Genomic DNA, 25,805 nt, shown 5'->3' with positions numbered 1-25,805 from the left:
CGCCCGCGAGGTGATGGATCACGGAGCCTCTGCTGGGTCGCCAGGGGTGGGGCCCGCTGGGAACGCATGGGAACGCTGTCTTCCAGGAAGCAGGGAGGCGTCCTCGCGGTGAAATAAAGGATGAATTCTGGAATACCACAGTTAACGTAAAGCGGCCACGGCAGCCGATCCGGACATTTATCCGTCGTTTGGCTTCAACTCAAAAAAAGGCAGAGAAAAACTGCTTGAATGGTGGTTTAATAAATCTCTTGATGACATATTTTTACTGTTTTTATCGGAATTTAAGAGATTCTATTTTGGGCCTAACGGGAAAAGCGAAGAAATAAAGATTTCTCCACATTTAGAGCCGAACAAACACCTCTGAAAATGAATTAAATTGAATATAAACATTATTATTACTGTCGCTGGTTTTCTTCTGCGCTTCGGCCCACCCAGCTCAGGTGCAATGCATGCTGGGAAGGCTGAAGGTGCAGGTGAAAACACTCCGAAATAATCTGACATTTGGCAACTGGAGAAAAATAAAACTAAATTGTAAAAAAAAGAAAAAACCCAAATCAGCAACACCTGATTCAGGCGATTCCCTTTAAATCACACAAATGATCCACCCAGAATTCCCGCTTTGTTTGTTTGGGTTTTTTTTTTGCCAAATGCGATTTATTTAAAAAGGGTTTTTTTTACATTTTTAAAAAAAAAAAGATTTTTCCCTTTACACTCCAAAAAAAAGTTGAGCGTGTTTTTTTATTAATTTAGCGCCGTGAGCCGGAGCGGCTCCGCCCGTCCCATCCGTCCACGCACCCGCCCGCCCGTCCAACGGCGCCTCTCGTTGCGACCACGTGGCTGCGCTCGTTGCCTCAGCACGTGCACGCCTGCGAACATCTGAGCCGACGGGCTGGACGCGGAGCAGCTGGACTTTCACTACCCCCCCCCCCCCCCCCCCCGAACTAGCGACTGTCACTCACCCGACGCTCCTGTTTCTCTCACAGACGACCAGGCGTCAAAGGAAAGTGGCGGAAAAGTCGGAGCTAGTTTGACAGAAAGCAGGTGAAGGAAAAAAGAAGGGAAGAAAGAGAAGGAGAGAGAGAGGGAGAGCGAGAGGGGTGTTTTCCTCCTGAACACTGACCTGGACAGCGACGTTCCGCTCCTGTTTCTCCTCCTCTTTCACACTCCTGATATTTCCTCGCTTCCAAAGGTGGAAAAGTCGAAGGGAGGGCTGCGGAAGAGAGAGATGGATTTTCTTCTTCTTCTTCACTTCCCTCTTCTTCTCTTTCTGCACTGGCTGAAATCTGCACCTCCTTCTCGCTCTTCCATTTAAAAAAAAAAAAAAAACCTCTCTGCACGCGCACTACTGGGAGCGGGGAGGAAAAATAACATTGTGAGTGAGGGAGAGAGAGAGAGAGAGGGAGAGAGAGAGAGGGAGGCAGAGAGAGAGGGAGGGAGAGAGAGAGGCAACAAAAGTCTGCCTCCTGTTTAAATCTCGGGCTGCGAAGCGAAGCGTACTGGGCATGCCCACGAATGAAAGGGAGCGCTTTGTAATCAACACTCACTTCCTCTTCCCCCCCCCGCCCCCACCCCCCACTCACCAAACCACCCCCCCCCTCCCAGCTCATCGGGGATCAGGAATGCTGCTCTGACTAAAGTCCGTAAACACTGGAACGTGACCGAGTTGTGGATAAAACGCAGACGCGGCGTCCCGTGATTCCATCCCGTCCCCTTCAGGCGGCCCGGCTTCACCGGTGATGTAACCACCAATCCCCCGCCAAATAAAAAAAAAAAAAAAAAAAAAAAAAAAGCAAAAGGACGCCGCTCCGCGTGACGGCGCCATCCGACACATCTGCTCAGAATCCCTCTAAACTTGAGCTCACGGCTGATTGAAGGCCTGATGCCCCAACAGGTACAGGAGGCGTGTCCACACTTTTAAAGGGGCGGTCCTTAATATCCTGGGCGCCCCTCGCTGACCCAGATCCTTCCATCGGGACGTTATGGATCCTATCGAGGCTCAGTGGGAAGCACAAATCCAGGATTCTGCGTTTCCCGTGTGGAGTGAAAGGAACGCGGCGCCGCTGCCGTCCATCTGGAGCCTCTGAGGGGTGGAGATAGCAGCCAGGTGGAGGAAGGGGGACCAGACGGTTGCAGGCTTGACCCCGAGAGGTCAGAGGTCATGGGAAACAGCGGGTCAGTAGGAAGATGAGAGGTCAAAGCCACGGCTGGATAAGACGAGGGCAGAGGAAGATCCGTTGCCGTGTCGACCAAATCAAAATTAAAAGCGGCTAAAGTCAAACAAAAAGGGGGCCCGGTGTGGGGGGGGGTGGGGTGGACATGGAAGACAGGGGGTCAACAGTCAACACAGGAAGCTCATGTGAGCTGGCACCGTGAAGGAAATCGAGTGATAATCTGGGGGGGGGGGGGGTTGTTTTCACGGGGATGCATATACGTGCGTCACCGGTACATCCGGGGTGTCATGGCAACAACGGACATTTTGAAAGGCTGATGCAGGAAAACTGCCGGATTTGAGGGGTTTACTCAGCCTCGCAACTGCAACTTTAAGCTGCTTTGTTCTTCCGCTTGGCCACATTTGAGGGGTGACATTTGTTCTTATCGGCATCCTTCCACGGCCTTTACAACATCCCTCCCTGTCTGGCACCTGCAACTGGAGCTTACCTGCCATGTCAGAGCGCACTTGCTATTGTTGTTGGTGAGCCGATTAACTTGCTAACCTGTGGCTGACGGTCCGGGTAGCTTTTCTGAGCAGACGTCCCTCCAGTAGGGACGAGAAGACAGAAGCTGGCAGCATCAGAAGCGTCTCAGCCTGCGGACCACACCGGCCTGCCCCTCCTAGCTTGAGCCTGACTCATTAGCCCTCTCATCCCAGGTCTCAGAGGACCCGTGACCCCGGCTATTGTCTGGCTCGGGCCGATCCTGACAAGAGCCGTGGCGCTGAACAAAGCCTTGTCATTAAGTCCGGCTTGGCTGCCCCCTCAGCCGCAACCCAGGGACCCCCCCCGCTCCGCCGCCTGTCTGGGATGAGAGGAAGGTCAGACAAACGCGATGCACCTTCATCAACCTTTAACCTGCCCAACGAGCAGCATCTGAAAGGCAATAACGGACGGCCGCCCGTCCACCTGCTCCTGTGCAAACACAGACGTGCAACGCGTGTTAAGCTGCGACGGGAGGCGGGGACCAATAACTGCGGAAAGTCCTTGTTTCTTCTTGTCCTCTCAGTCAATAAAGCAATAACACGTAGCCGGACACATTGGCGTGCTCGCGGTATTCGTGCTGGCTCGCCTGACGGGGATAAAACCACAGGGAACCTTCTGGAAAACAGACAACAAAATGGAGCAAAGTCCACCGAAGAGCTGGGAAACGCCAAAACCGCCAATCGCAACGTTTTAAAAGCTGCATTAATGCTGCGGGGGGATTCATCCCAACAATCAACCGCTGCACAAACTTCAGCCTAAATGTGGCAAAACTAGTACGGAAACTGATCGAGATTTCAGTGAAACTTCCGTAATTTGCAACAAACGCTCCGGTTTTTAACCCTTTGCATCGCAGCTCGATGGGGGACGTCCCTTAGTGCTCAAATCTACCTTCACCTGCTGCTGTAGGGTTAGATATGAAAAATCCCAATACTTTTAGTCATTATTTCAGCAAAACACAGGGTGGGGGGGCAGAAGGAGCCTGTGACATGAGGTGAAAAGTGCAGGGAGCGCGCACGGAGCACTGGCGCCACCGCGTGGACGGGACAAAGACTGCAACTCGAAATATCTGGAGCAGAACTTCCACAATCCAGAATAAGAGTTGAAATTCCTACCTGCCCGTGTCCACGTCCACGTCCACGTCCACGTCCCCCCACCCCCCTTCCGAGCAGCATCCACCTCCAGGCTGCATTAAAACCTGTGTCTGAACGACATGATGAATCCTAACACACACAGATATTTAGTGTCCAGCATTGTGCTTAGCTTCAGCTTTGGGCCACGTTTAAAAACAAAGTATACATACAATTTTAATTTACCAATTCAAAACGGTAAATTATGTTAAACGCCTGTGCTTTGAAGAAGTGACATATTAGCTACAAATTCATTTGGCAATGATAAAAACGTCTTTAAAATGTTAAAAGACAAAGTATGACCTACTGAATAGGAAGCCCCTTATGGCCATGCGTTAGCATCAGTTAGCGTTAGCCGAACGGTACACAACACAGCATAAACCTGAGCGGTTTAATAAAATTATGCATGTCTGATAATTCATCCAACCTTTCAGAAGCTCCACAGCGTTTGGATTTCTCTGGAGTTTTTTTTTTTTTTAAAAGCAAAACATTAAAATACTAAATCGTCTTCGTTTGAGTGAAAACAAGTTCAAATGAGGTTACGAACTCTGTCCATCCGAGGGCGCCATTGCCTCCCACCTGGTTCTGGGTTCAGCTCAACCGGACGGATACTTTTCATTTTTCTGTCACTGCTCAATATTCTTAAACAGTGTGTTTACACGGACGAATAAATATCGTAAATGTGTGTAGTTGTTGTTTCTTTTTAAAAAAATAAAGTTTTCTAAAATGCCAGGGGTTTTTCTTTGTCTCATAACCGTGTGGTTGAGCTAGCACAACACCCAACACTGCCCCCGCCATTTCCGGTGGCGCAACAACGTTTGATAGCGTGTTTGGCGGGAAGAAAAATGTCCGTAAAATCAACGTAAAGTATTAATCAGTGCGTATTAATCCACAGACAAACACGTGGAATTTGTTATCAAGTCAACTATACTCAGTGATGGTGAAGCTAATTTGCACGTGTAGCTCATAACACTACAAGTAGTTCAACCTAAACGAACTAAATTGCTAAACAAAGAACTATTGCTAAAAAGCAACTTCTTGTGCTTTTAACTCAGCATTTTAAAAAAACAAGATGTATTATATGAAACAAAATATCATAGCGTACAAAAATAAAATTACAGCAGAAATATGCCTATAAACCGTTGTTTTTTTTAAGTAAAAAAGCTTATATTTTTGGTCCACATGTTGTAGATCTCTGTAGCTGTATGTCTGTATGTATCTGAACAAGTTGTACCAAATCCTTTCTTGTACCAGGGTCTAGCTTCATGCTGAAAAGTCTTCCACGATCCAGGTAGGGATGTGGTGGCTCCAATAATAAAAACCTCTTTCAGGTCCATGTTCAAATTTAAACAAAATTCTAAGGGCTTTTCTATCAATGCAGGATGGTTTGTCTCAATGTGGTGAAGCAGTTTCAGGGCTTCTTAACTTCCTGAGCTACCTGGTCAGAGCATATGAACATCTGGTTCATTTTGGTGAGGGCTAGCTTGTGTTGTTGATGCATGAAAATGACCAAACGGGACACCATAAATTGAAAATATAAGATATTTTGATAGAAAATATAAAGACGTCAATTAAATGAAATACAAATTAGAAAATAGGTTCAACTTGAAAATACATATTTTAAATACATGTATTGAAATGCTACCCCTCTTGTTCCCCTTGTCCCTGATCCTTGCTTGGTGGCTTTGTCATCTCTGCCATAAATTGAAACCATAAATTGAAAATATAAGATATTTTGATAGAAAATATAAAGACGTCAATTAAATGAAATACAAATTAGAAAATAGGTTCAACTTGAAAATACATATTTTAAATACATGTATTGAAGTGTTACCCCTCTTCTTCCCCTTGTCCCTCATCCTCGCTTGGTGGCTTTGTCATCTCTGCCAGATCTTCATCAGTCAGCGGATGTGTGTGTGCATCAATCAGGGCATTAATGTCATCAGGAGTTATTTCATTAAAGCCGTCTCCTCCGAGCTGTTTAGCTAGATTCACAGCTGTACCTACCGCGGAGCGACGGATCTCGTCAACGGAGTCTCCGTTCGGGTTTTGCACTGCCTCTGGACACAGTTTTTTCCAGCAGGCATTCAAGGTTTGAGCTTTCATCTCCTGAATAGCCATCTGAATATTTTGGAGACATGAAGCAATGGAGTACCGACGCCAGTAGTCCTTTAGTGAGAAATCTTGATCCGAGTCCACAGCATCAACAAGATGTTGCAGGTTGTAACAAGAGTCCAACGATCTTTTTGGGCCTTAAATTGTGCGGATAACGTTGGTATCCAGCGGAACGTTCTTTTCCTGCAGTCATTAATCCACAAAGCTAAAACAGACTCCATCCTTACGATGGTCTTGTGGCGGACAGTTAAAACACTTTTTGCATCCTTGTTTAAACTTATTGCTGCTGTCCTCCTTATGTTATTTTCCTCCTCCTCTATGGAACAAACCGAAGATTCATTTATGCCGTGATGACGCCCAACAGCCGCATAGCTTCTACCTTCCTTCAGCAAGTTTAACTTTTTCGGTGATATTTAGCATCTTTGTCAGCAAGGTTGTTTATAGCCTTTCATTCAAAATCATTTCTGACATCCACATCCTAAGAACAAAAAAAATAGACACGACGTTAGAATGATGCCAGGCAATTCCAGATTTTACTAACTGTGTCACAGTGGGAGTGTGGGTTCTTACATTTCTCTTGTAAAATAGAATGTAGCCCAACCTGCTCCGTTGTTCACAAACTTCAGCCCCATTTGTCGGATAGACAGTTGCGTCATTGAGCATCATCCAGGGGTCTGAAAAGTCATCTGAGCTCCTGTCTGGATAAATACAATCGCAGACATAGTGTCCTGAAAGAAGGGAGATTGTTGCAGTTAAGATTTTAGCTCTTTTGAAGGTCAGACAATTGTAAAGGTTACCTCTGTGTAATGTCCCGAGATGACTGATGACGCTGACCAGACTGTAGCAGGCTGCACCCTTCAATAATGTTGAGAAAAGGAGATGTTGCTAACACTCATATAAGATATTGTGTGGTAGGGATGGTTTTTACCTGTGCAGATCGAACTACGATGTCCCTCTGAAGCTTGACAGGGTCGGATATCTTTGAATTTGTAAAGAAACAAAATCGCTTCAGCTGGAGGATGAACACACTGCAGGAAAAGGTTGACAGTTGTCAGGTTGACAATTTCTGACTGTCATCTGTCGCAAAAACGCTTTGGACCACGATGTGATGTGGCTCACCGAGGTAGAGATTCCAAAGATGAACTGAGAACTGATCTACATCCTTTACACCACTCACACTTGAACAGAACTTCTTCCTCCTGTTAAAACAACGCAAAGACAACAGGCAGCGTAAGAAGAGGCAGGGAACAAGAAAAAAATCAAACAGAACCAACTGTGCTCACATGACAGGATGAGGACCGGCAGAACTCACCGTAAAGTACCTCTGCATCATCTCCTCTACCGTTGCTCCAGGTATCACATCCAGAGACAAGTTTGTATATTGGAGCTTCCTCACGCTCTTTATATTGCAGCTTCATAGTAAAGAAATATTTGACATTAAAATGACATTAGCATCATGCTTCTGACAATAGCAGCAACACAAGACTGCGCTTTTACCTCTTGCATTTTCTGACAGAGTTGACGCAAAAATCCATGTGCTTTTTCACGGGGCAGACGACGCTCTGAAGGCTTTGCTCTGATGCGGCTCTCATTGCCATGCTAATCTGATCCAGGACCGTGGTCAGGAACTCATGAGCGTCCTGCAAACACAAGACCAGGGCGTCTGACTTCCCGCTGGGATGACGAGAGACAATGAACTAAGTAAAATCAGCCAACTCACATGCTGGAGGTTTCCCATGAAAGCAGGAGCATTCATACTGACGGCCAGTTTGAATGACAGAAGGAGCTTAACTTTAGCTTTTTGGTCTGTTGAGGTGTGGCTTTTCCTCAGCTTTAATAGCTCCTTTAGCATTTTGGCTCCAGGAACGTTTCTCCAATCCTTCTCCAATGAACTGATATCATTCATAAAGTCAGTCAAAATCAGGAGACTCTGCAAGCTGGAGTTCATGTAGCAGGTCTGGCCGATGTTCGGAAGCCTACAATGATACCAGAATAACGACTTACCACTGACTGACCATACGGGGCCGATCGGATGGGAGGAACATCTGGTGGATATACTCACCCAAACGATTGAACAGTCAAAAATGTGTTCGCAGGTGTCATTTCAGCCCTGGGAAATTTGTGACCGATCTCCCCTGACCTGGTAGATCTCTCCTCTGAAAATGTCACCTTTCTTAAAATACTGTTCGTGTTATTATCTTTGTGAGCCTTGTAAAGGATGTTCCTCGGTACTGCCTTCATTTCTTGTGGTTCTTGTATTTTTTCTTGATTTTTCTTGAGTGCAGAAGGAAAAGGCCTGTTGAATAAAGTCATTGCCAGTTAGAGTTGGCATTGGAAACATTTTAAAATTGGCAGGTTACTTTCTACACAAATGGGAAGTACAGTGTTTGAGAGTTTAATTGTAAATGACCAGTTTTTAGTCCAACATTGGGAACCTATCTGTCCCATTTATTTCAATCCTGAGCCAATCTATGCTGACCTGGTTGGATTGGTCTGTTTGAGCAGGTTTTCTGAGTTGCTGTTTATTTTTTCTGAGTTGCCCGTCTGGGGGTTGCGGGAGGAATGAGGGTTGTTCCTTGGCACCTCCTTTTCTTCTGGTGTTATTTTAGATTTGAAAGGCCTGTACAACAAATCCATTACAAATTATCATTCACTTGAGATTTTAACAGATTTTTTAAAGGTTATTTGCAACATTTTTGGAGTTGTTAAAGGTCACTTTCCCTTTAACATCGAGGACATTTTTTGTTATAATTTACCTCCAACAAGGAGGTTCTATGATAGTTTTGAATACATGAAATCTTCAGAAAATGTTGATAATGGGACAGGAAGCAGTTGAACAAAGTGAATTTTGGTTCTGAATTCTGGAGAGACTTTGCCTCTTCGAGGATAAAGGCCATGATCATAAAGTAACCTCCAATTATGTAACCTTGTGTTATCCTGCCTATTTAATATTCTGCAGATTCTGGTTAATTTTTACAATTGTTTTTTAGTTGAACAACCTCCATTAAAATAAGACAACTCAGATCTTTCTCTCCACACAGCTGCTTCTTTAGTTTATGAGACAATATGGAGCCAGTTTTTAATTCCCTAACATTTTAAAGCCAGTAGGAGTTTAATTGATATTTATAATTCAAGATAGAAAAAAGGAAGCAAAAAAACAGGAATGCTTACACTGAATATGGTGATGGCTCTATAATGGTGTCTGGGGAAGAACACTGAGGAAACACAAAAAGGCCATGATGTCTCAAATCAAACGTATCCAACTCTAATTTTCTGAACATGACTTCAGTTCTGTTGAACATACCATGCAGCATGAAAACAAGCTGTGCCACCAAGGCGTCTTTTCATGTGTGTCTTCGCCATCGAGACAAGATACGGTGGCTCCCTCGTAGGTATCGCTAAACAGAAATTGTCTTTAGGGTCTTGTTAGACCAAATAAACTGACAATTACAGAAAGTCACAGGCTACTTCAGTGGCCTTGTGTAATAGAATTTAACGGTACACCACTAACAAGTTAAATTCTTGTCTGGTTCAAACTTTTGTTGGGGACTTTCTTTACTGGTTGTTACTGATTGTGATTAAGTTATGCTTCAAACTTATAACACTAAAATTAGATAATCCATTTAGAAAAAAATAAAATACATTTCCTTAATACAACAAATATTGACATTACATGTAACTGTCTCCAAATTATTTGTTTTTCAATTAATTTTAATACCTTTTTTTGGAGTTCTTATTGGGAGATGCACTTTTCTAAACACAAAAAAAAGGAACATTGAGAATAATAGGTTTTTCATTTATACAAAAAAATGACAACAGAAAAATGTGTCTATACATAAAACATACCTTTTCTCGAAAAAGAAGCTTTAAGTACTTCCAAATCTTCATAATGATTGTATGAATATATATTATATGCTGGATTGAGGAGGGGAGGCTGTAGTATTGCTGAATTGTCTGAATTTAATTATATATGTTAACTGTTAATATTGTTTTTCCCCAACACATCAAAGTGGATATTGCTTTGTTTAAATCAGAGTCTGGCATTGAATCAAAGACAATTTTTCAACCTTTGAAAAAGTTTTTATTTTGTCATTTTATATTTGTCCACCTTTACATTAACAGCAATGTTGAACCCAACAAAATAACAGGGTGAAGATGCCTAAATGCACAAAAGTGAAGCTTTCCTTATTTTCTAAATGATGAACCCAGAACCAAAGTGCAGGAAGCTCATTTCCCCACATATTGTGTGCTATACCCAAAACTAATAAAAAATTAATTGGAATATGTGTCTGCCACATATATTGCTTGTCTCGCATACGTGTATAGTTGTGTGTATGGAAAAGAGCAACACACTTTCACATATTTTTATTGCAGCTTGTCAGTTTTTGACATAAAAGTTCAACAAAATCACATCCTTTGGTCACGAGCCATCACGCTCAAAGCTGAGTAAACCTCAGGTACACGTTGTCATCTGGGCAAAGCTGAGAGGAAAGATCTGAGAGAGTAAAACATGGATTTAATCATATGATAAACTTTTTCAGCACCTGCAGCCTAAATCTGGTTATTGGGAGAACATTGATGAAGTCCTTCTAAAAGATGCCTAGATGGTACTAAAGGTTTCACCAATAAGTGACTTATTATGGTCTGTTAGGGGCCAAATTATCCACATTTCCCACATATATTTATCATGAGTGCAGTTTACTTCCGCCACGTACGGTCCACTGCCGGGCACGCTCTTGGTTTCAAAGCTGCCATGCGCAACAAAATTAGTGTGAAGTGAGCGTGTGGAAGTAACTGCGCCCTTAGCAGAGTGGAGCACCGCACGCACAACAAATGACTATCATTGGATACCTTACCTGAATTTGTGGTAGTTAAATGCCTCCAAGGCTTCAAGGAGGGTCTGATCTTTTACCATCATGACCCTCAATGTGGTGAAGCAGTTTCAGGGCTTCTTAACTTCCTGAGCTATCTGGTCAGAGCATATTACACATGGCAGGTGTGATGCCTGTGAATCACCTGTACTGATGAACCAGTAACTTAGTATTTTAGGAAGGTGTTTCTGGTTGTTGTTTTGTTTGTTTTGTTTTGGGTTTTTGTTTGCAGCTTTGGTTTTGCTGGCAGTCTGACTCTTCTTTTTCATCATTGGCATTTTTCCCCTTTGTAATTAAAAAAAGCTCTCCAAACAACTTTCACATATAGAAAAAAAGAACAAGAAAAAAACATCTGGTTAATTTTGGTGAGGGCTAGCTTGTGTTGTTGATGCATGAAAATGAACAAACTGGACACCATAAATTGAAAATACCGTATTTTCACGATCATAAAGCCCTCAAATAGCCCTTTGAAATTGTGGCTGCACTTTTTAAAAAAAAATCCTCACTTTGCTAGTAGAGTGATTTTAGTAGTCATCATGTAGCAAATACTTGTTGTACACACCCAGACCCCAGAAACCATGGGAAATCAAACATTGGCATGAAGTCTTCTGATAAATGTTTGACTTGCCAGTTTTGTTGGAGCCCACAAGGCCACAGCTTGATAAGCACCTGTTAGCAAATGTGTTGCGCTCTACTAATGACATTAAAGCTCCTTACAAAGACTTGAACAGACCTCAATTGCTTGTAAGATTTTACATGAAGTTGTTTGAAGGTCCATTTTTGCCACAAAGCAACACATTTCCCCCGATATCCCAGTATAACCAGTCCCATTCAGCCACCCTGGATGTGCATGTGTAACTGTGAAAGTATAAAGGCAATGCCTGCAAATGAGCTTTATTGATTTGTGACAGCGTTTTTCCAGACATTGATTATTTGAGCGCTGGTGCTGATTTCAAACTTGTTGCTGCTTCATCACCATTTGGTAAAATTCAGGATGATTTTTTCATTTGGATTTGGAATATAACATCCGATACCTGCAAAGTCGGCAGCGTGTTAGAGATTGTAAAAATACAACAGAGATTAAAGAAGTGCTTGCAGTGAACTGACCAACATCAGGTCTAATTAGTTGGCCATCTGGAGTCCTGACCAGTAGCTCCCAGTATGTACGGTCTTTATCACTTCCAGCCAAGCCATTGACGCTCTCCAAGTATGGACCATAGTTTGGGTCTTCCGTGTAGGTGAACCTGGCAGAAGAACCATCTGACTGATCAATATTTCACCTATCTTTGGCTAACATACATAAAACCCTAATGAGTCCCCCCCCAATGTAGATAGTCTTAAGGAATTTCCCAAGTGATTAGCTGGCCTGGCAGTGTAGAGAGAGAGAGAGAACCCAAAGAGGACAAAAACAACACTGACTTCTGAAGTATGAGTAATATGTGACATTCTTACGTAAACCCTGCATTGGAGTTCATGAGTCTGTTGAGTCCACCCAGCAGGATCCCTCTGTAGACTGTGCCGGTGCTGTAGTTCGAAAGAGGCTTGTTGTTCAGGTTGTCCTGCACCACCACAGCAAAGGGAACTGAAACATTGTCCGATGACTGAGCTGCAAGAAAAGAATGAGACGTTTTCACATCCAGTTAAAGATTAAAGGGTTGGAGTTGTGTTGTAAGTCCCTGTGAGGCTAACATTCAGGTCGAGCCGCAGGAAGTACCAACAGCAGCGCTACGGAGAGCAGAAGGAGCTTCATCATCATGGCTGCTTGGTGGGCGACAGAGCTCAGCTCAGCTCTCCGGCTCCGTTTTTATTCTCATGTTGGCAATGTTTACACTGCCAGCTTGCTTGATCTGACTGGAAATACCGGTTTTCCATAAACTCTGTTCAAATATCAAACAATGGAGACAATGGAGGTGTTTTTGTACAATTTGGGTGAATCAAGATTGTGTACCCTCCCTGTGACCACAAACGGGACAAAGTGGGTAAAAAGACGAGAAGCCGGGTTAGTCAAAGTTTCTGTAAGCAGTTGTCCTCTAACGACACGCTTCCTCAGCCATCTCATACCACTCATTTTTTTCAGCAGTGAAGTCAACCTGCGCAGCCACACCCTCAGGCCCAACAAACAATCACGGTGATGTAATCATCCAGAAATTTCCCTGAAGCTTTTCTCTAACCACATGCTGATACACCTCATTGTTCTCACAGTCATAAAATAGGGTGACATGATAGAGATCGACTGGCGCGACAAAAGGACTTAGCATTGACAACCAGGACCTCCAGCTCTGAAACAATGCCACAACACCAACACCAGGTGAGGTCTCAGGCTCAAGTTCTCCCCAATAAATGTACGCCCACATCCCCTGTTGAGGAGAGGGTGTCGGACCCATCAACATTTGTCCCTTCACACCTTGGTATGGAATAGAGCAGTTCAGTTTCAGTCCATTAGGAAATTGCACAACAAGACCTTTGTCTCCACACAGAATCGCTGCTCCCGTCCTCACAAGGAGATCTCGCCCCAACAGGTTGATAGGGCAATGTGGTGAAATCACAAAGGGTGCAACACTGTCTAGCAAAATGAGTCAACTAATGGCACAGAAAACGGCAGTCTCTCCGAGCTTCCTGAGAACACACAAGCTCGACGGTGTCAGATGAAATCAGCTCCGGTGATAAATTCCATGAGATAGTGGAATAGCGGGCTCCTGAGTCAACCAAGAAAGAATGCCCTCTTCCCTGCACCGTCATGCGGACGAGGGGGTCTGCCAGTGCCTCGTCCGCAGGGGCCCCTGGGCCCCATCACTGCAACTCATCGTAGGGCCAGTTTCCCATTGGGAATTGGCCTTGTGGAGCAACCTCAGGATTTGGAGCACGATATTGAGGTCTTCCCCTTCCTCTGCTTCCACGGTTTGGCTGGGAGAAGAAAGGGGTTTTGGGCAAGGTCCGAATGTTGGACCACTGCCTGGTACATCCTGATAGTTGCGATATGGACAGTCCTTTCGCCAATGACCATTCCCTTTCAGGCGTGACACTGATCTCAGCCTAAGTACCCACCTACCAAACCGTATCCCTGCCTGCCGCGTTTCTCACGTATGCCTTCCCTCGGACTGACCCAATACGGGTTTATCGGAGCAAAATCTTGCTGCGGACCTAACGGATCTGGCTGCACCTGCCGAGGAAACTGCTTCCTTTCGTTTATCATTAAGCTTTTTCCTTTTGCCTCATCTAACTGCATTTTTTTGCGATGTTCCTGCGCTGTCACCACTCCCTCTTTCTTTCCCTGTTGTTTAACTTTAAATGTATTGATGTGATGAGAGAGATGTCTCTCCTAGACATCAGCTGTGCTGTCTGGAAGGTCAGGATTTCCTTTCGAGGCTTCTTTCACTGATTGTGGAAGTCCTAAAATTATTGCCTGACGGAACAAAGTGGTGTGTAGATTATCTGAGCCAGGATGGCACCCTGTGGCACACATCCATTCCTCTTTACACCTTGTAAGGAACCCATGTGCCGACTCACTTTCCTCCCACTTAAATCTTAAGTTCTGCATTGCTCCTGGAGATACTGGAAATATCTGTCTCATAGCTTCACCAACCCTGGTTGCACAAGGCCCAAAACGTGCAGCATTAGGTCTGTCTTTAATGTCTGCTGCTACTTCAACTTTATCCAAATCCCAGAGAGACACTTGTCTCCCTAAAATTCCTCGAAAGTCTCCCATCGCCAGCTGCATGCTCTGTGTTAAACTAAAAAGGCGCGACATCCACTTGCCGCCTCCCTCGGAGGGTGGGGGCATCTTATCCACCAAACAATTAATGTCTGTGATAGCAAATGGAACATACTGGTTCCTGTCCTCCTCTTTTCTGTATCAGAGGGGCCTGGAACTGCGGCATTCCTGAAACAGGCCCCTTACTTCGCCCCTTACTTTGACCCACCTCCTCATTGTTTATGGCCCCTGTCAGTGGTAAACCTCTATACTCACACTCACTCTCTTCCCATGATTCTGATTCATAATTTTCCATAAATGAACCTGGATCTTTTTCATATAATTCTGTCTGAGATTCAACCGGCTCTTGAATCTCCAATTCCCCAATGAATGTACCTGGAAGTTTGAGGGTATCTGTCTTACTCTCGCACTCCTCTTTATCACTGCCTTAAATCAGTCTTGCTTTCTCCTCCCTACACTCAGCCCTTGCAAATCCTCCTGAGGGATCAGCTCTTTTCACTCGTTTTATTTGATTAGTAGATGTTTTAAAGACATTTGATGCAGATTTTTACTGTCCTGTTTTTTTAAATGTAATTTGTTGGTAGATTTTCGGGCGAACCACCTGGCATTCCTCTCTAAATTCATTTTTTCCTAACTTATCTCCAACCTCTCCCTGTCCCTGTTTGATCATTCTAACCTGTCTCCAAAGTTCCCACACTGTCTCACGTAACTCCTGCAGTTCTTCATCCTTGTCCACATCTAACTGACCACTATTAATAGTCAAAACTGGCAATTGATATGGCGGTGGGGAAGTGGTAGTAGGTAATGATGGATAAAGGGTGGTGTTAAATGTCAGTGTCTGGTTTGGATCTTCTAATGGAGGCTTCTCTACATTGGGCACTCGTGTGACCCCCCTAGATCACTGCTGCACGTGCCACAGCCACAACATGTATCCTTGGACGCTTATCTTCTAACTCCTTACCCTGTTTTTTCCATGATTTTCCTGCTATAAAACCGATCTTGTAATCTAGTGTGAATTTCTGACTCCCATCTACACAATGCTTCAGCTAAATTAACCTTCACCTCTGGAGGGGGAAGTATCTTTTGCTTCTGAGCTTCCTTCCACAACTTTTTTATTGCATCCAATTCTCTTTTCCTGTCCTGTTCTTTCATGCCACTCACCACCTGATAGGGAGAACATTCTCCTTGATCCCAACACGCTTTACCACATTCTAGTTCTATCTTTAACTATGCTCCCAAGTGAGATTGAATGTGAATGACTCCAACGGTCAGCTCAATGCCTCAGTGAAACAAGCTTCTAGACCATACGTCGTTGGTCCGGTTCCACTCTGGGGGTTAATTCCCAAGGACAAAGAGCCTTTTAATTCACGTTCACGTGTCACTTTTCCAACCCACACAAAAAACACAAATGTCAGGTGTCTGGAGTGTCCGTCCCGTCAACTGCGCTCCGAGTCCCAACCCAATTTTTTTTTCATATACAGTGCACTGTATATACAGCAATACAGCACTGTACTATGTAGTATCTGAAGCTTTTGTATTGATCCCCAGTAGTCCCTGTTTCCTAATTTCTGAAGAGGTTCCACATGAGTCCTATTATCAGTGCTATCATGCGCTCTCACGTGCTCTCACATGCTTGTGCCATATCATATGGTGGGTCATATAGTGTCATGAGATCATCATAAAGGAGTCTGTTTACTTGACAATATAAAAGGGGGTACCGAAGTAAACAATTCGGAGATCTTCACCATCGGGACCGCAAAACCTCCCTCTGACAATCTGCAGTGTTCGATTGATGCCTGACTGTTCTCTTCAATAAACATCTCTGATAACCCAGTCGGTGTCTACGAAGATTCCTTTCTCATCAGCACATCTCAGCTACCACCATAAGAAATTTACCACAAAATTGGCGTCATGAACAGGATCGGTTGGGGCTGTTGTCTTCTCCATCTGCTTCCACGGACCAACTCCCGATCCAACATTTTTTCTCACATATTGGGGTTCTGGTTGGTTCAGCTAAGCTTTTGGGGAGTAATTTAGACACCCCATAAAGATCGTTAATGTGTATGTATATTATTGTGCTGATGTTGGGGAACGCTTCTTCCAAAAAAAATTATGTTAAATTATATAAATTAAATTATGTTAAATACCTGAGCTATAACTCTGAAGTGGCATACTGTATTAGCTACAAATTCATTTGGCAATGATAAAAACGTCTTTAAAATGTTAAAAGACAAAGTATGACCTACTGAATAGGAAGCCCCTTACGGCCATGCGTTAGCATCAGTTAGCGTTAGCCGAACGGTACTACAAGTAGTTCAACCCAAACAAACTACATTTTGTAAAACTATTGCTAAAAAGCAACTTCTTGTGCTTTTAACTCAGCATTTTTTAAAAAAAAAAGATGTATTATATGAAACAAAATATCAGAGCCTACAAAAATAAAATCACAGCAGAAATATTGTCAGGGTTTCGGGGTTGTGTGGGGCACAATTGATGACAGCTGGCACTGTTGGCAGGCGCACCTGTAGGCAATTTACATCGGGCTGCCTATTTAAGCAGGTTGCGCCTGCCTGTCAGTGCCAGGGTGTTCTGTTTGTGTTGTGTGGCTGTGCTGTTAGTCTTGTCAGTGTGTCTGGTGGTCTCGAGGCTGTCTGTTCGTCTCCCTTGTCGTGTGCTCCTGCTCTGTGTCTCCTGGAGGGCTGCTCCTGCTGCTCTGTGTCTCCTGGAGGGCCACTCCTGCTGCTCTATGTCTCCTGGAGGGCCGCTCCAGCTTCGTGTCTCCTGGAGGGCCGCCCCTGTTCCCTCCGCGGTCCTAGAGAGCTGCCCTCGTGTCCTTTGTGTGCTCCGCAGCCCTGGAGGGCTACCCCTTTTCCCTGCGCCCTGGAGGGCCGTCCCTGTTCCCTGGGCCTTTCCGCAGCCCTGGAGGGCTGCCCTCGTGTGCTCCGTGTTCCTTGTGTTCTTTGTGTGCCCCCTCCCCCGTTAATAAAGTTTGTTTGACCATTTTACCACTGTGTCCTGGCCTGCGTTCGGGTCCTGATCACCCCCGTCCCTGACAAATATGCCTATAAACTTTTGGGTTTTTTTAAGTAAAAAAGCTAATATTTTTGGTCCACATGCTGTAGATCTCTGTAGCTGTATGTCTGTATGTATCTGAACGAGTTGTACAGAATCCTTTCTTGTACCAGGGTCTAGCTTCATGCTGAAAAGTCTTCCACAATCCAGGTAGGAATGTGGTGGCTCCAATAATAAAAACCTCTTCCAGGTCCATGTTCAAATTTAAAGAAAATTCTAAGGGCTTTTCTATCAATGCAGGATGTTTTGTCTCAATGTGGTGAAGCAGTTTCAGGGCTTCTTAACTTCCTGAGCTAACTGGGCAGAGCATATGAACATCTGGTTCATTTTGGTGAGGGCTAGCTTGTGTTGTTGATGCATGAAAATGACCAAACGGGACACCATGAATTGAAAATATAAGATATTTTGATAGAAAATATAAAGATGTCAATTAAATGAAACTTGAAAATACATATTTTAAATACATGTATTGAAATGCTACCCCTCTTGTTCCCCTTGTCCCTGATCCTTGCTTGGTGGCTTTGTCATCTCTGCCATAAATTGAAACCATAAATTGAAAATAAAGGATATTTTGATAGAAAATATGAAGACGTCAATTAAATGAAATACCAATTAGAAAATAGGTTCAACTTGAAAATACATATTTTAAATACATGTATTGAAATGTTACCCCTCTTCTTCCCCTTGTCCCTGATCCTTGCTTGGTGGCTTTGTCATCTCTGCCAGATCTTCATCAGTCAGCGGATGTGTGTGTGCATCAATCAGGGCATTAATGTCATCAGGAGTTATGTCATTAAAGCCGTCTCCTCCGAGCTGTTTAGCTAGATTCACAGCTGTACCTACCGCGGAGCGACGGATCTCGTTAACGGAGTCTCCGTTCGGGTTTTGCACTGCCTCTGGACACAGTTTTTTCCAGCAGGCATTCAAGGTTTCAGCTTTCATCTCCTGAATAGCCATCTGAATATTTTGGAGACATGAAGCAATGGAGTATCGACACCAGTAGTCCTTTAGTGAGAAATCTTGATCCGAGTCCACGGCATCAACAAGAGTCCAACGATCTTTTTGGGCCTTAAATTGTGCGGATAACGTTGGTATCCAGCGGAACATTCTTTTCCTGCAGTCATTAATCCACAAAGCTAAAGCAGACTCCATCCTTACGATGGTCTTGTGGCGGACAGTTAAAACCCTTTTTGCATCCTTGTTTAAACTTATTGTTGCTGTCCTCCTTACATTATTGTCCTCCTTTATGGAACAAAACAAAGATTCATTTATGCCGTGATGACGCCCAACAGCCGCATAGCTTCTACCTTCCTTCAGCAAGTTTAACTTTTTTTGCGATATTTAGCATCTTTGTCAGCAAGGTTGTCTATAGCCTGTCATTCAAAATCATTTCTGACATCCACATCCTAAGAACAAAACAAATAGACACGACGTTAGAATGATGTCAGGCAATTCCAGATTTTACTAACTGTGTCACAGTGGGAGTGTGGGTTCTTACATTTCTCTTGTAAAATAGAATGTAGCCCAACCTGCTCCGTTGTTCACAAACTTCAGCCCCATTTGTTGGATAGACAGTTGCGTCATTGAGCATCATCCAGGGGTCTGAAAAGTCATCTGAGCTCCTGTCTGGATAAATACAATCGCAGACATAGTGTCCTGAAAGAAGGGAGATTGTTGCAGTTAAGATTTTCGCTCTTTTGAAGGTCAGACAATTGTAAAGGTTACCTCTGTGTAATGTCCCGAGATGACTGATGACGCTGACCAGACTATAGCAGGCTGCACCCTTCAATAATGTTGAGAAAAGGAGATGTTGCTAACGCTCATATAAGATATTGTGTGGTAGGGATAGTTTTTACCTGTGCAGATTGAACTACGATGTCCCTCTGAAGCTTGACAGGGTCGGATATCTTTGAATTTGTAAAGAAACAAAATCGCTTCAGCTGGAGGATGAACACACTGCAGGAAAAGGTTGACAGTTGTCAGGTTGACAATTTCTGACTGTCATCTGTTGCAAAAACGCTTTGGACCACGATGTGATGTGGCTCACCGTGGTAGAGATTCCAAAGATGAACTGAGAACTGATCTACATCCTTCACACCACTCACACTTGAACAGAACTTCTTCCTCCTGTTAAAACAACGCAAAGACAACAGGCAGCGTTAGAAGAGGCAGAGAACAAGAAAAAAATCAAACAGAACCAACTGTGCTCACATGACAGGATGAGGACCGGCAGAACTCACCGTAAAGTACCTCTGCATCATCTCCTCTACCGTTGCTCCAGGTATCACATCCAGAGACAAGTTTGTATATTGGAGCTTCCTCACGCTCTTTATATTGCAGCTTCATAGTAAAGAAACATTTGACATTAAAATGACATTAGCATCATGCTTCTGACAATAGCAGCCACGCAAGACTGCGCTTTTACCTCTTGCATTTTCTGACAGAGTTGACGCAAAAATCCATGTGCTTTTTCACAGGGCAGACGATGCTCTGAAGGCTTTGCTCTGATGCGGCTCTCATTGCCATGCTAATCTGATCCAGGACCGTGGTCAGGAACTCATGAGCGTCCTGCAAACACAAGACCAGGGCGTCTGACTTCCAGCTGGGATGACGAGAGACAATGAACTAAGTGAAATCAGCCAACTCACATGCTGGAGGTTTCCCATGAAAGCAGGAGCATTCATACTGACGGCCAGTTTGAATGACAGAAGGAGCTTGACTTTAGCTTTTTGGTCTGTTGAGGTGTGGCTTTTCCTCAGCTTTAATAGCTCCTTTAGCATTTTGGCTCCAGGGACGTGTCTCCAATCCTTCTCCAATGAACTGATATCATTCATAAAGTCAGTCAAAATCAGGAGACTCTGCAAGCTGGAGTTCATGTAGCAGGTCTGGCCGATGTTCGGAAGCCTACAATGATACCAGAATAACGACTTACCACTGACTGACCATACGGGGCCGATCGGATGGGAGGAACATCTGGTGGATATACTCACCCAAACGATTGAACAGTCAAAAATGTGTTCGCAGGTGTCATTTCAGCCCTGGGAAATTTGTGACCGATCTCCTCTGACCTGGTAGATCTCTCCTCTGAAAATGTCACCTTTCTTAAAATACTGTTCGTGTTATTATCTTTCTGAGCCTTGTAAAGGATGTTCCTCGGTACTGCCTTCATTTCTTCTGGTTCTTGTATTTTTTCTTGGTTTTTCTTGAGTGCAGAAGGAAAAGGTCTGTTGAATAAAGTCATTGCCAGTTAGAGTTGGCATTGGAAACACTTTAAAATTGACAGGTTACTTTCTACAAAAATGGGAAGTACAGTGTTTGAGAGTTTAATTGTAAATGACCAGTTTTTAGTACAACATTGGGATCCTATCTGTCCCATTTATTTCAATCCTGAGCCAATATATGCTGACCTGGTTGGATTGGTCTGTTTGAGCAGGTTTTCTGAGTTGCTGTTTATTTTTTCCGAGTTGCCCGTCTGGGGGTTGCGGGATGAATGAGGGTTGTTCCTTGGCACCTCCTTTTCTTCGGGTGTTATTTTAGATTTGAAAGGCCTGTACAACAAATCCATTACAAATTATCATTCTTTAAAGGTTATTTGCAACATTTTTGGAGTTGTTAAAGGTCACTTTCCCTTTAACATCGGGGACATTTTTTGTTATAATTTACCTCCAACAAGGAGGTTCTGTGATAGTTTTGAATACATGAAATCTTCAGAAAATGTTGATAATGGGACAAGAAGCAGTTGAACAAAGTGAATTTTGGTTCTGAATTCTGGAGAGACTTTGCCTCTTCGAGGATAAAGGCCATGATCATAAAGTAACCTCCAATTATGTAACCTTGTGTTATTCTGCCTATTTAATATTCTGCAGATTCTGGTTAATTTTTACAATTATTTTTAGTTGAACAACCTCCATTAAAATAAGTCAACTCAGATCTTTCTCTCCACACAGCTGCTTCTTTAGTTTATGAGACAATATGGAGCCAGTTTTTAATTCCCTAAAATTTGAAAGCCAGTAGGAGTTTAATTGATATTTATAATTCAAGATAGAAAAAAGGAAGCAAAAAAACAGCAATGCTTACACTGAATATGGTGATGGCTCTATAATGGTGTCTGGGGAAGAACACTGAGAAAACACAAAAAGGCCATGATGTCTCAAATCAAACGTATCCAACTCTAATTTTCTGAACATGACTTCAGTTCTGTTGAACATACCATGCAGCATGAAAACAAGCTGTGCCACCAAGGCGTCTTTTCATGTGTGTCTTCGCCATCGAGACAAGATACGGTGGCTCCCTCGTAGGTATCGCTAAACAGAAATTGTCTTTAGGGTCTTGTTAGACCAAATAAACTGACAATTACAGAAAGTCACAGGCTACTTCAGTGGCCTTGTGTAATAGAATTTAACGGTACACCACTAACAAGTTAAATTCTTGTCTGGTTCAAACTTTTGTTGGGGACTTTCTTTACTGGTTGTTACTGATTGTGATTAAGTTATGCTTCAAACTTATAACACTAAAATTAGATAATCCATTTAGAAAAAAATGAAATACATTTCCTTAATACAACAAATATTGACATTACATGTAACTGTCTCCAAATTATTTGTTTTTCAATTAATTTTAATACCTTTTTTTGGAGTTCTTATTGGGAGATGCACTTTTCTAAACACAAAGAAAAGGAACATTGAGAATAATAGGATTTTCATTTATACAAAAAAATGACAACAGAAAAATGTGTCTATACATAAAACATACCTTTTCTCGAAAAAGAAGCTTTAAGTACTTCCAAATCTTCATAATGATTGTATGAATATATATTATATGCTGGATTGAGGAGGGGAGGCTGTAGTATTGCTGAATTGTCTGAATTTAATTATATATGTTAACTGTTCATATTGTTTTTCCCCAACACATCAAAGTGGATATTGCTTTGTTTAAATCAGAGTCTGGCATTGAATCAAAGACAATTTTTCAACCTTTGAAAAAGTTTTTATTTTGTCATTTTATATTTGTCCACCTTTACATTAATAGCAATATCGAACCCAACAAAATAACAGGGTGAAGGTGCCGAAATGCACAAAAGTGAAGCTTTCCTTATTTTCTAAATGATGAATCCAGAACCAAAGTGCAGGAAGCTCATTTCCCCACATATTGTGTGTTGTACCCAAAACTAATCAAATATTAATTGGAATATGTGTCAACCACATATATTGCTTGTCTCGCATACGTGTATAGTTGTGTGTATGGAAAAGAGCGACACACTTTCACATATTTTTATTGCAGCTTGTCAGTTTTTGACATAAAAGTTCAACAAAATCACATCCTTTGGTCACTAGCCGTGACGCTCAAAGCTGAGTAAACCTCAGGTACACGTTGTCATCTGGGCAAAGCTGATAGGAAAGATCTGAGAGAGTAAAACATGGAGGGCTAGGTTTTGTTGTTGATGCATGAAAATGACCAAACTGGACACCATAAATTGAAAATACCGTATTTTCATGATCATAAATCCCTCAAACAGCCCTTTGAAATTGTGGCTGCACTTTTTTTTTTTAAAAATCCTCACTTTGCTAGTAGAGTGATTTTAGTAGTCATCATGTAGCAAATACTTGTTGTACACACTCAGACCCTAAAAACCATGGAAAATCAAACACTGGCATAAATTCTTCTGATAAATGTTTGACTTGCCAGTTTTGTTGGAGCTCACAAGGCCACAGCTTGATAAGCACCTGTTAGCAAATGTGTTGCGCTCTACTAATGACATTAAAGCTCCTTACAAAGACTTGAACAGACCTCAATTGCTTGTAAGATTTTACATGAAGTTGTTTGAAGGTCCGTTTTTGACACAAAGCAACACATTTCCCCCGATATCCCAGTATAACCAGTCCCATTCAGCCACCCTGGATGTGCATGTGTAACTGTATAAGTATAAAGGCAACGCCTGCAAATGAGCTTTATTGATTTGTGACAGCGTTTTTCCAGACATTGATTATTTGAGCACTGGTTCTGATTTCAAACTTGTTGCTGCTTCATCACCATTTGGTAAAATTCAGGATGATTTTTTCTTTTGGATTTGGAATATAACATCCAATACCTGCAAAGTCGGCAGCGTGTTAGAGATTGTAAAAATACAACAGAGATTAAAGAAGTGCTTGCAGTGAACTGACCAACATCAGGTCTAATTAGTTGGCCATCTGGCGTCCTGACCAGTAGCTCCCAGTATGTACGGTCTTTATCACTTCCAGCCAAGCCGTTGACACTCTCCAAGTATGGACCGTAGTTTGAGTCTTCCGTGTAGGTGAACCTGGCAGAAGAACCATCTGACTGACTAATATTTCACCTATCTTTGACTAACATACATAAAACCCTAATGAGTCCCCCCCCCCCCCCCCCCCCCCCCCCCCCCAATGTAGATAGTCTTAAGGAACTTCCCAAGTGATTAGCTGGCCTGGCAGTGTAGAGAGAGAGAGAGAGAACCCAAAGAGGACAAAAACAACACTGACTTCTGAAGTATGAGTAATATGTGACATTCTTACGTAAACCCTGCATTGGAGTTCATGAGTCTGTTGAGTCCACCCAACAGGATCCCTCTGTAGACTGTGCCGGTGCTGTAGTTCAAAAGAGGCTTGTTGTTCAGGTTGTCCTGCACCACCACAGCAAAGGGAACTGAAACATTGTCCGATGGCTGAGCTGCATGAAAAGAATGAGACGTTTTCACATCCAGTTAAAGATTAAAGGGTTGGAGTTGTGTTGTAAGTCCCTGTGAGGCTAACATTCAGGTCGAGCCGCAGGAAGTACCAACAGCAGCGCTACGGAGAGCAGAAGGAGCTTCATCATCATGGCTGCTTGGTGGGCGACAGAGCTCAGCTCAGCTGTCCGGCTCCATTTTTATTCTCATCCGCAATGTTTACACTGCCAGCTTGCTTGATCTGACTGGAAATACTGATAAGGTTTTCCATAAACTCTGCTCAAACATCCAACAATGGAGACAGGGGAGGGGTTTTTGTACAATTTGGGTGAATCAAGATTGTGTACCCTCCCTGTGACCACAAACGGCACAAAGTGGTTAAAAAGACAAGAAGCCGGGTTAGTCAAGGTTTCTGTGAGCAGTTGTCCTCTAACAACTTTTGTAACGTCTGTGTTGGGATTTCTGGTTTGTGTCTGTCTTTGGCCTGCAGGGTGTGGTGTTGAGCACAATTGGGTGCAGCTGGCACTGCAGGCGGGCGCACCTGTAGGCAATTTACATCTTGCTGCCTATTTAAGCAGATTGTGCCTGTCAGTGCCGGGGTGTCTGTTCGTGTGGGGAGAGTGTCTGTTTGTCTAGTGTGGGTGTTTGTAAGGGTGTCTGTTTGTGGTGAAGCTGTTTGGTCGCTTCCCCTGTCATGTGTTGGTGCTCTGCGTTTCCTAGAGGGTGGCTCCTGTTCCCGTGCTTCCAGATTCCCTGGAGGACCGCTCCTGTTCCTGTTGCCCTGGAGGGCTGCTCCTGATCCCAAGCCTCTGGTTTTTCTGGAGGGCCGCTCCTGCTCCCCTTGCAGTCTAGGAGGACTGCCCCTGTCTTCAGTGTCTCGGGGCACATTCACGGTCTTCGAGCAGTTGCTGGACCGGTGAGTGTGCCGCGTTGGACTCCTGAGTTCTCTGCAGTCCAGGGGGACTGCTCCGGGTTGAGGACTCACCGGTGTTCCGAGTTCCCAGCAGTCCAGGGGGACTTCGTCTGGTGTGGGGACTCGCCGATGGACCTGTGATGGGCGGACGCTGCCTCTCGATTCCCCTGCGGTCCAGGAGGACTGTTTTCTGTCGTCACTGTGTGCTCCCCTTCCCTGTAAATAAAACTGTTTTGACCACTCCACCATGATGTCCTGGCCTGCGTTCGGGTCCTGTACTCCCACGTATCGTAACAGTCTGATTGAAAATACCAGGGGATGAAATGAATCCCTGTGGTAAACGTGCATATCATAATTGTCTGCCTTTATATGTAAATGAAAAGATGTCACGCATAGCAGGGTCAAGTGGGAGACAGAAAAATGCATTAGCCAGGTCAATACATGTGAACCACTTATGGGAAGGAGACAAAGCTGATATCACAGTATATGGGTTGGGAACTGGCACTGTGGGTGTTGTCACAATAGAATGAATATGTCTCAAATCATGAGCCATCCTATATTTCCCTTTTTCCTGCTTCTCAACTGGCAAAATAGGAGTATTCCATGCTGAATTGGAA

General features: G+C 43.6%; 4 protein-coding genes and 1 long non-coding RNA gene across 5 annotated transcripts; all 5 read right to left on the bottom strand.

Moving 5' to 3' along the window:
* Positions 1-6,070: 6,070 nt before the first annotated feature.
* On the bottom strand, positions 6,071-8,067 carry LOC115251465 (ubiquitin carboxyl-terminal hydrolase 29-like). The gene is made up of 9 exons (XM_029843816.1): positions 8,001-8,067; positions 7,659-7,914; positions 7,436-7,578; positions 7,251-7,350; positions 7,058-7,137; positions 6,867-6,966; positions 6,736-6,793; positions 6,509-6,666; positions 6,071-6,416 (listed from the first exon to the last, which is right to left on the bottom strand). Exons 1-9 carry the CDS (start codon positions 8,039-8,041, stop codon positions 6,387-6,389), a joined length of 966 nt encoding a protein of 321 aa, XP_029699676.1. The 5' UTR covers positions 8,042-8,067; the 3' UTR covers positions 6,071-6,386.
* A 265-nt stretch (positions 8,068-8,332) lies between these two features.
* On the bottom strand, positions 8,333-9,613 carry LOC115251466 (uncharacterized). Its single transcript, XR_003890020.1, has 3 exons — positions 9,243-9,613; positions 9,110-9,153; positions 8,333-8,558 (listed from the first exon to the last, which is right to left on the bottom strand). It is a non-coding gene; the product is annotated as an uncharacterized lncRNA (long non-coding RNA).
* Positions 9,614-11,685: 2,072 nt separating this feature from the next.
* On the bottom strand, positions 11,686-12,659 carry LOC115251596 (transcobalamin-1-like). The gene is made up of 4 exons (XM_029844468.1): positions 12,499-12,659; positions 12,262-12,415; positions 11,917-12,053; positions 11,686-11,843 (listed from the first exon to the last, which is right to left on the bottom strand). Exons 1-4 carry the CDS (start codon positions 12,563-12,565, stop codon positions 11,782-11,784), a joined length of 420 nt encoding a protein of 139 aa, XP_029700328.1. The 5' UTR covers positions 12,566-12,659; the 3' UTR covers positions 11,686-11,781.
* A 6,205-nt stretch (positions 12,660-18,864) lies between these two features.
* On the bottom strand, positions 18,865-20,807 carry LOC115251484 (ubiquitin carboxyl-terminal hydrolase 29-like). The gene is made up of 9 exons (XM_029843889.1): positions 20,584-20,807; positions 20,242-20,497; positions 20,019-20,161; positions 19,834-19,933; positions 19,641-19,720; positions 19,450-19,549; positions 19,319-19,376; positions 19,092-19,249; positions 18,865-18,999 (listed from the first exon to the last, which is right to left on the bottom strand). Exons 1-9 carry the CDS (start codon positions 20,760-20,762, stop codon positions 18,970-18,972), a joined length of 1,104 nt encoding a protein of 367 aa, XP_029699749.1. The 5' UTR covers positions 20,763-20,807; the 3' UTR covers positions 18,865-18,969.
* A 2,704-nt stretch (positions 20,808-23,511) lies between these two features.
* Positions 23,512-24,516, bottom strand: LOC115251561 (transcobalamin-1-like). Its single transcript, XM_029844272.1, has 4 exons — positions 24,361-24,516; positions 24,124-24,277; positions 23,755-23,891; positions 23,512-23,681 (listed from the first exon to the last, which is right to left on the bottom strand). Exons 1-4 carry the CDS (start codon positions 24,425-24,427, stop codon positions 23,620-23,622), a joined length of 420 nt encoding a protein of 139 aa, XP_029700132.1. The 5' UTR covers positions 24,428-24,516; the 3' UTR covers positions 23,512-23,619.
* Between the last annotated feature and the right edge of the window lie 1,289 nt (positions 24,517-25,805).

This window comes from Takifugu rubripes, chromosome 11 (assembly GCF_901000725.2).
Source record: "Takifugu rubripes chromosome 11, fTakRub1.2, whole genome shotgun sequence".
NCBI classification, from domain to species: domain Eukaryota; kingdom Metazoa; phylum Chordata; class Actinopteri; order Tetraodontiformes; family Tetraodontidae; genus Takifugu; species Takifugu rubripes.
This window is presented reverse-complemented; position numbering and strand designations above follow the sequence as displayed.

Coding starts and splice junctions, on each gene's coding strand:
- LOC115251465 (XM_029843816.1), bottom strand. CDS start 8,041: ATGACACCTGCGAACACATTTTTGACTGTTCAATCGTTTGG. Junction 7,579..7,658: donor TCATGGGAAACCTCCAGCAT/GTGAGTTGGCTG, acceptor TTGTGTTTGCAG/GACGCTCATGAGTTCCTGAC. Junction 7,138..7,250: donor TGATGCAGAGGTACTTTACG/GTGAGTTCTGCC, acceptor TTGTTTTAACAG/GAGGAAGAAGTTCTGTTCAA.
- LOC115251596 (XM_029844468.1), bottom strand. CDS start 12,565: ATGATGATGAAGCTCCTTCTGCTCTCCGTAGCGCTGCTGTTGGTACTT. Junction 12,416..12,498: donor TCCTGCGGCTCGACCTGAAT/GTTAGCCTCACA, acceptor CTTTTCTTGCAG/CTCAGTCATCGGACAATGTT. Junction 12,054..12,261: donor AACTCCAATGCAGGGTTTAC/GTAAGAATGTCA, acceptor TTCTTCTGCCAG/GTTCACCTACACGGAAGACC.
- LOC115251484 (XM_029843889.1), bottom strand. CDS start 20,762: ATGAAGGCAGTACCGAGGAACATCCTTTACAAGGCTCAGAAAGATAAT. Junction 19,377..19,449: donor TCGTAGTTCAATCTGCACAG/GTAAAAACTATC, acceptor ACATTATTGAAG/GGTGCAGCCTGCTATAGTCT. Junction 19,000..19,091: donor TTCTATTTTACAAGAGAAAT/GTAAGAACCCAC, acceptor TTTTGTTCTTAG/GATGTGGATGTCAGAAATGA.
- LOC115251561 (XM_029844272.1), bottom strand. CDS start 24,427: ATGATGATGAAGCTCCTTCTGCTCTCCGTAGCGCTGCTGTTGGTACTT. Junction 24,278..24,360: donor TCCTGCGGCTCGACCTGAAT/GTTAGCCTCACA, acceptor CTTTTCATGCAG/CTCAGCCATCGGACAATGTT. Junction 23,892..24,123: donor AACTCCAATGCAGGGTTTAC/GTAAGAATGTCA, acceptor TTCTTCTGCCAG/GTTCACCTACACGGAAGACT.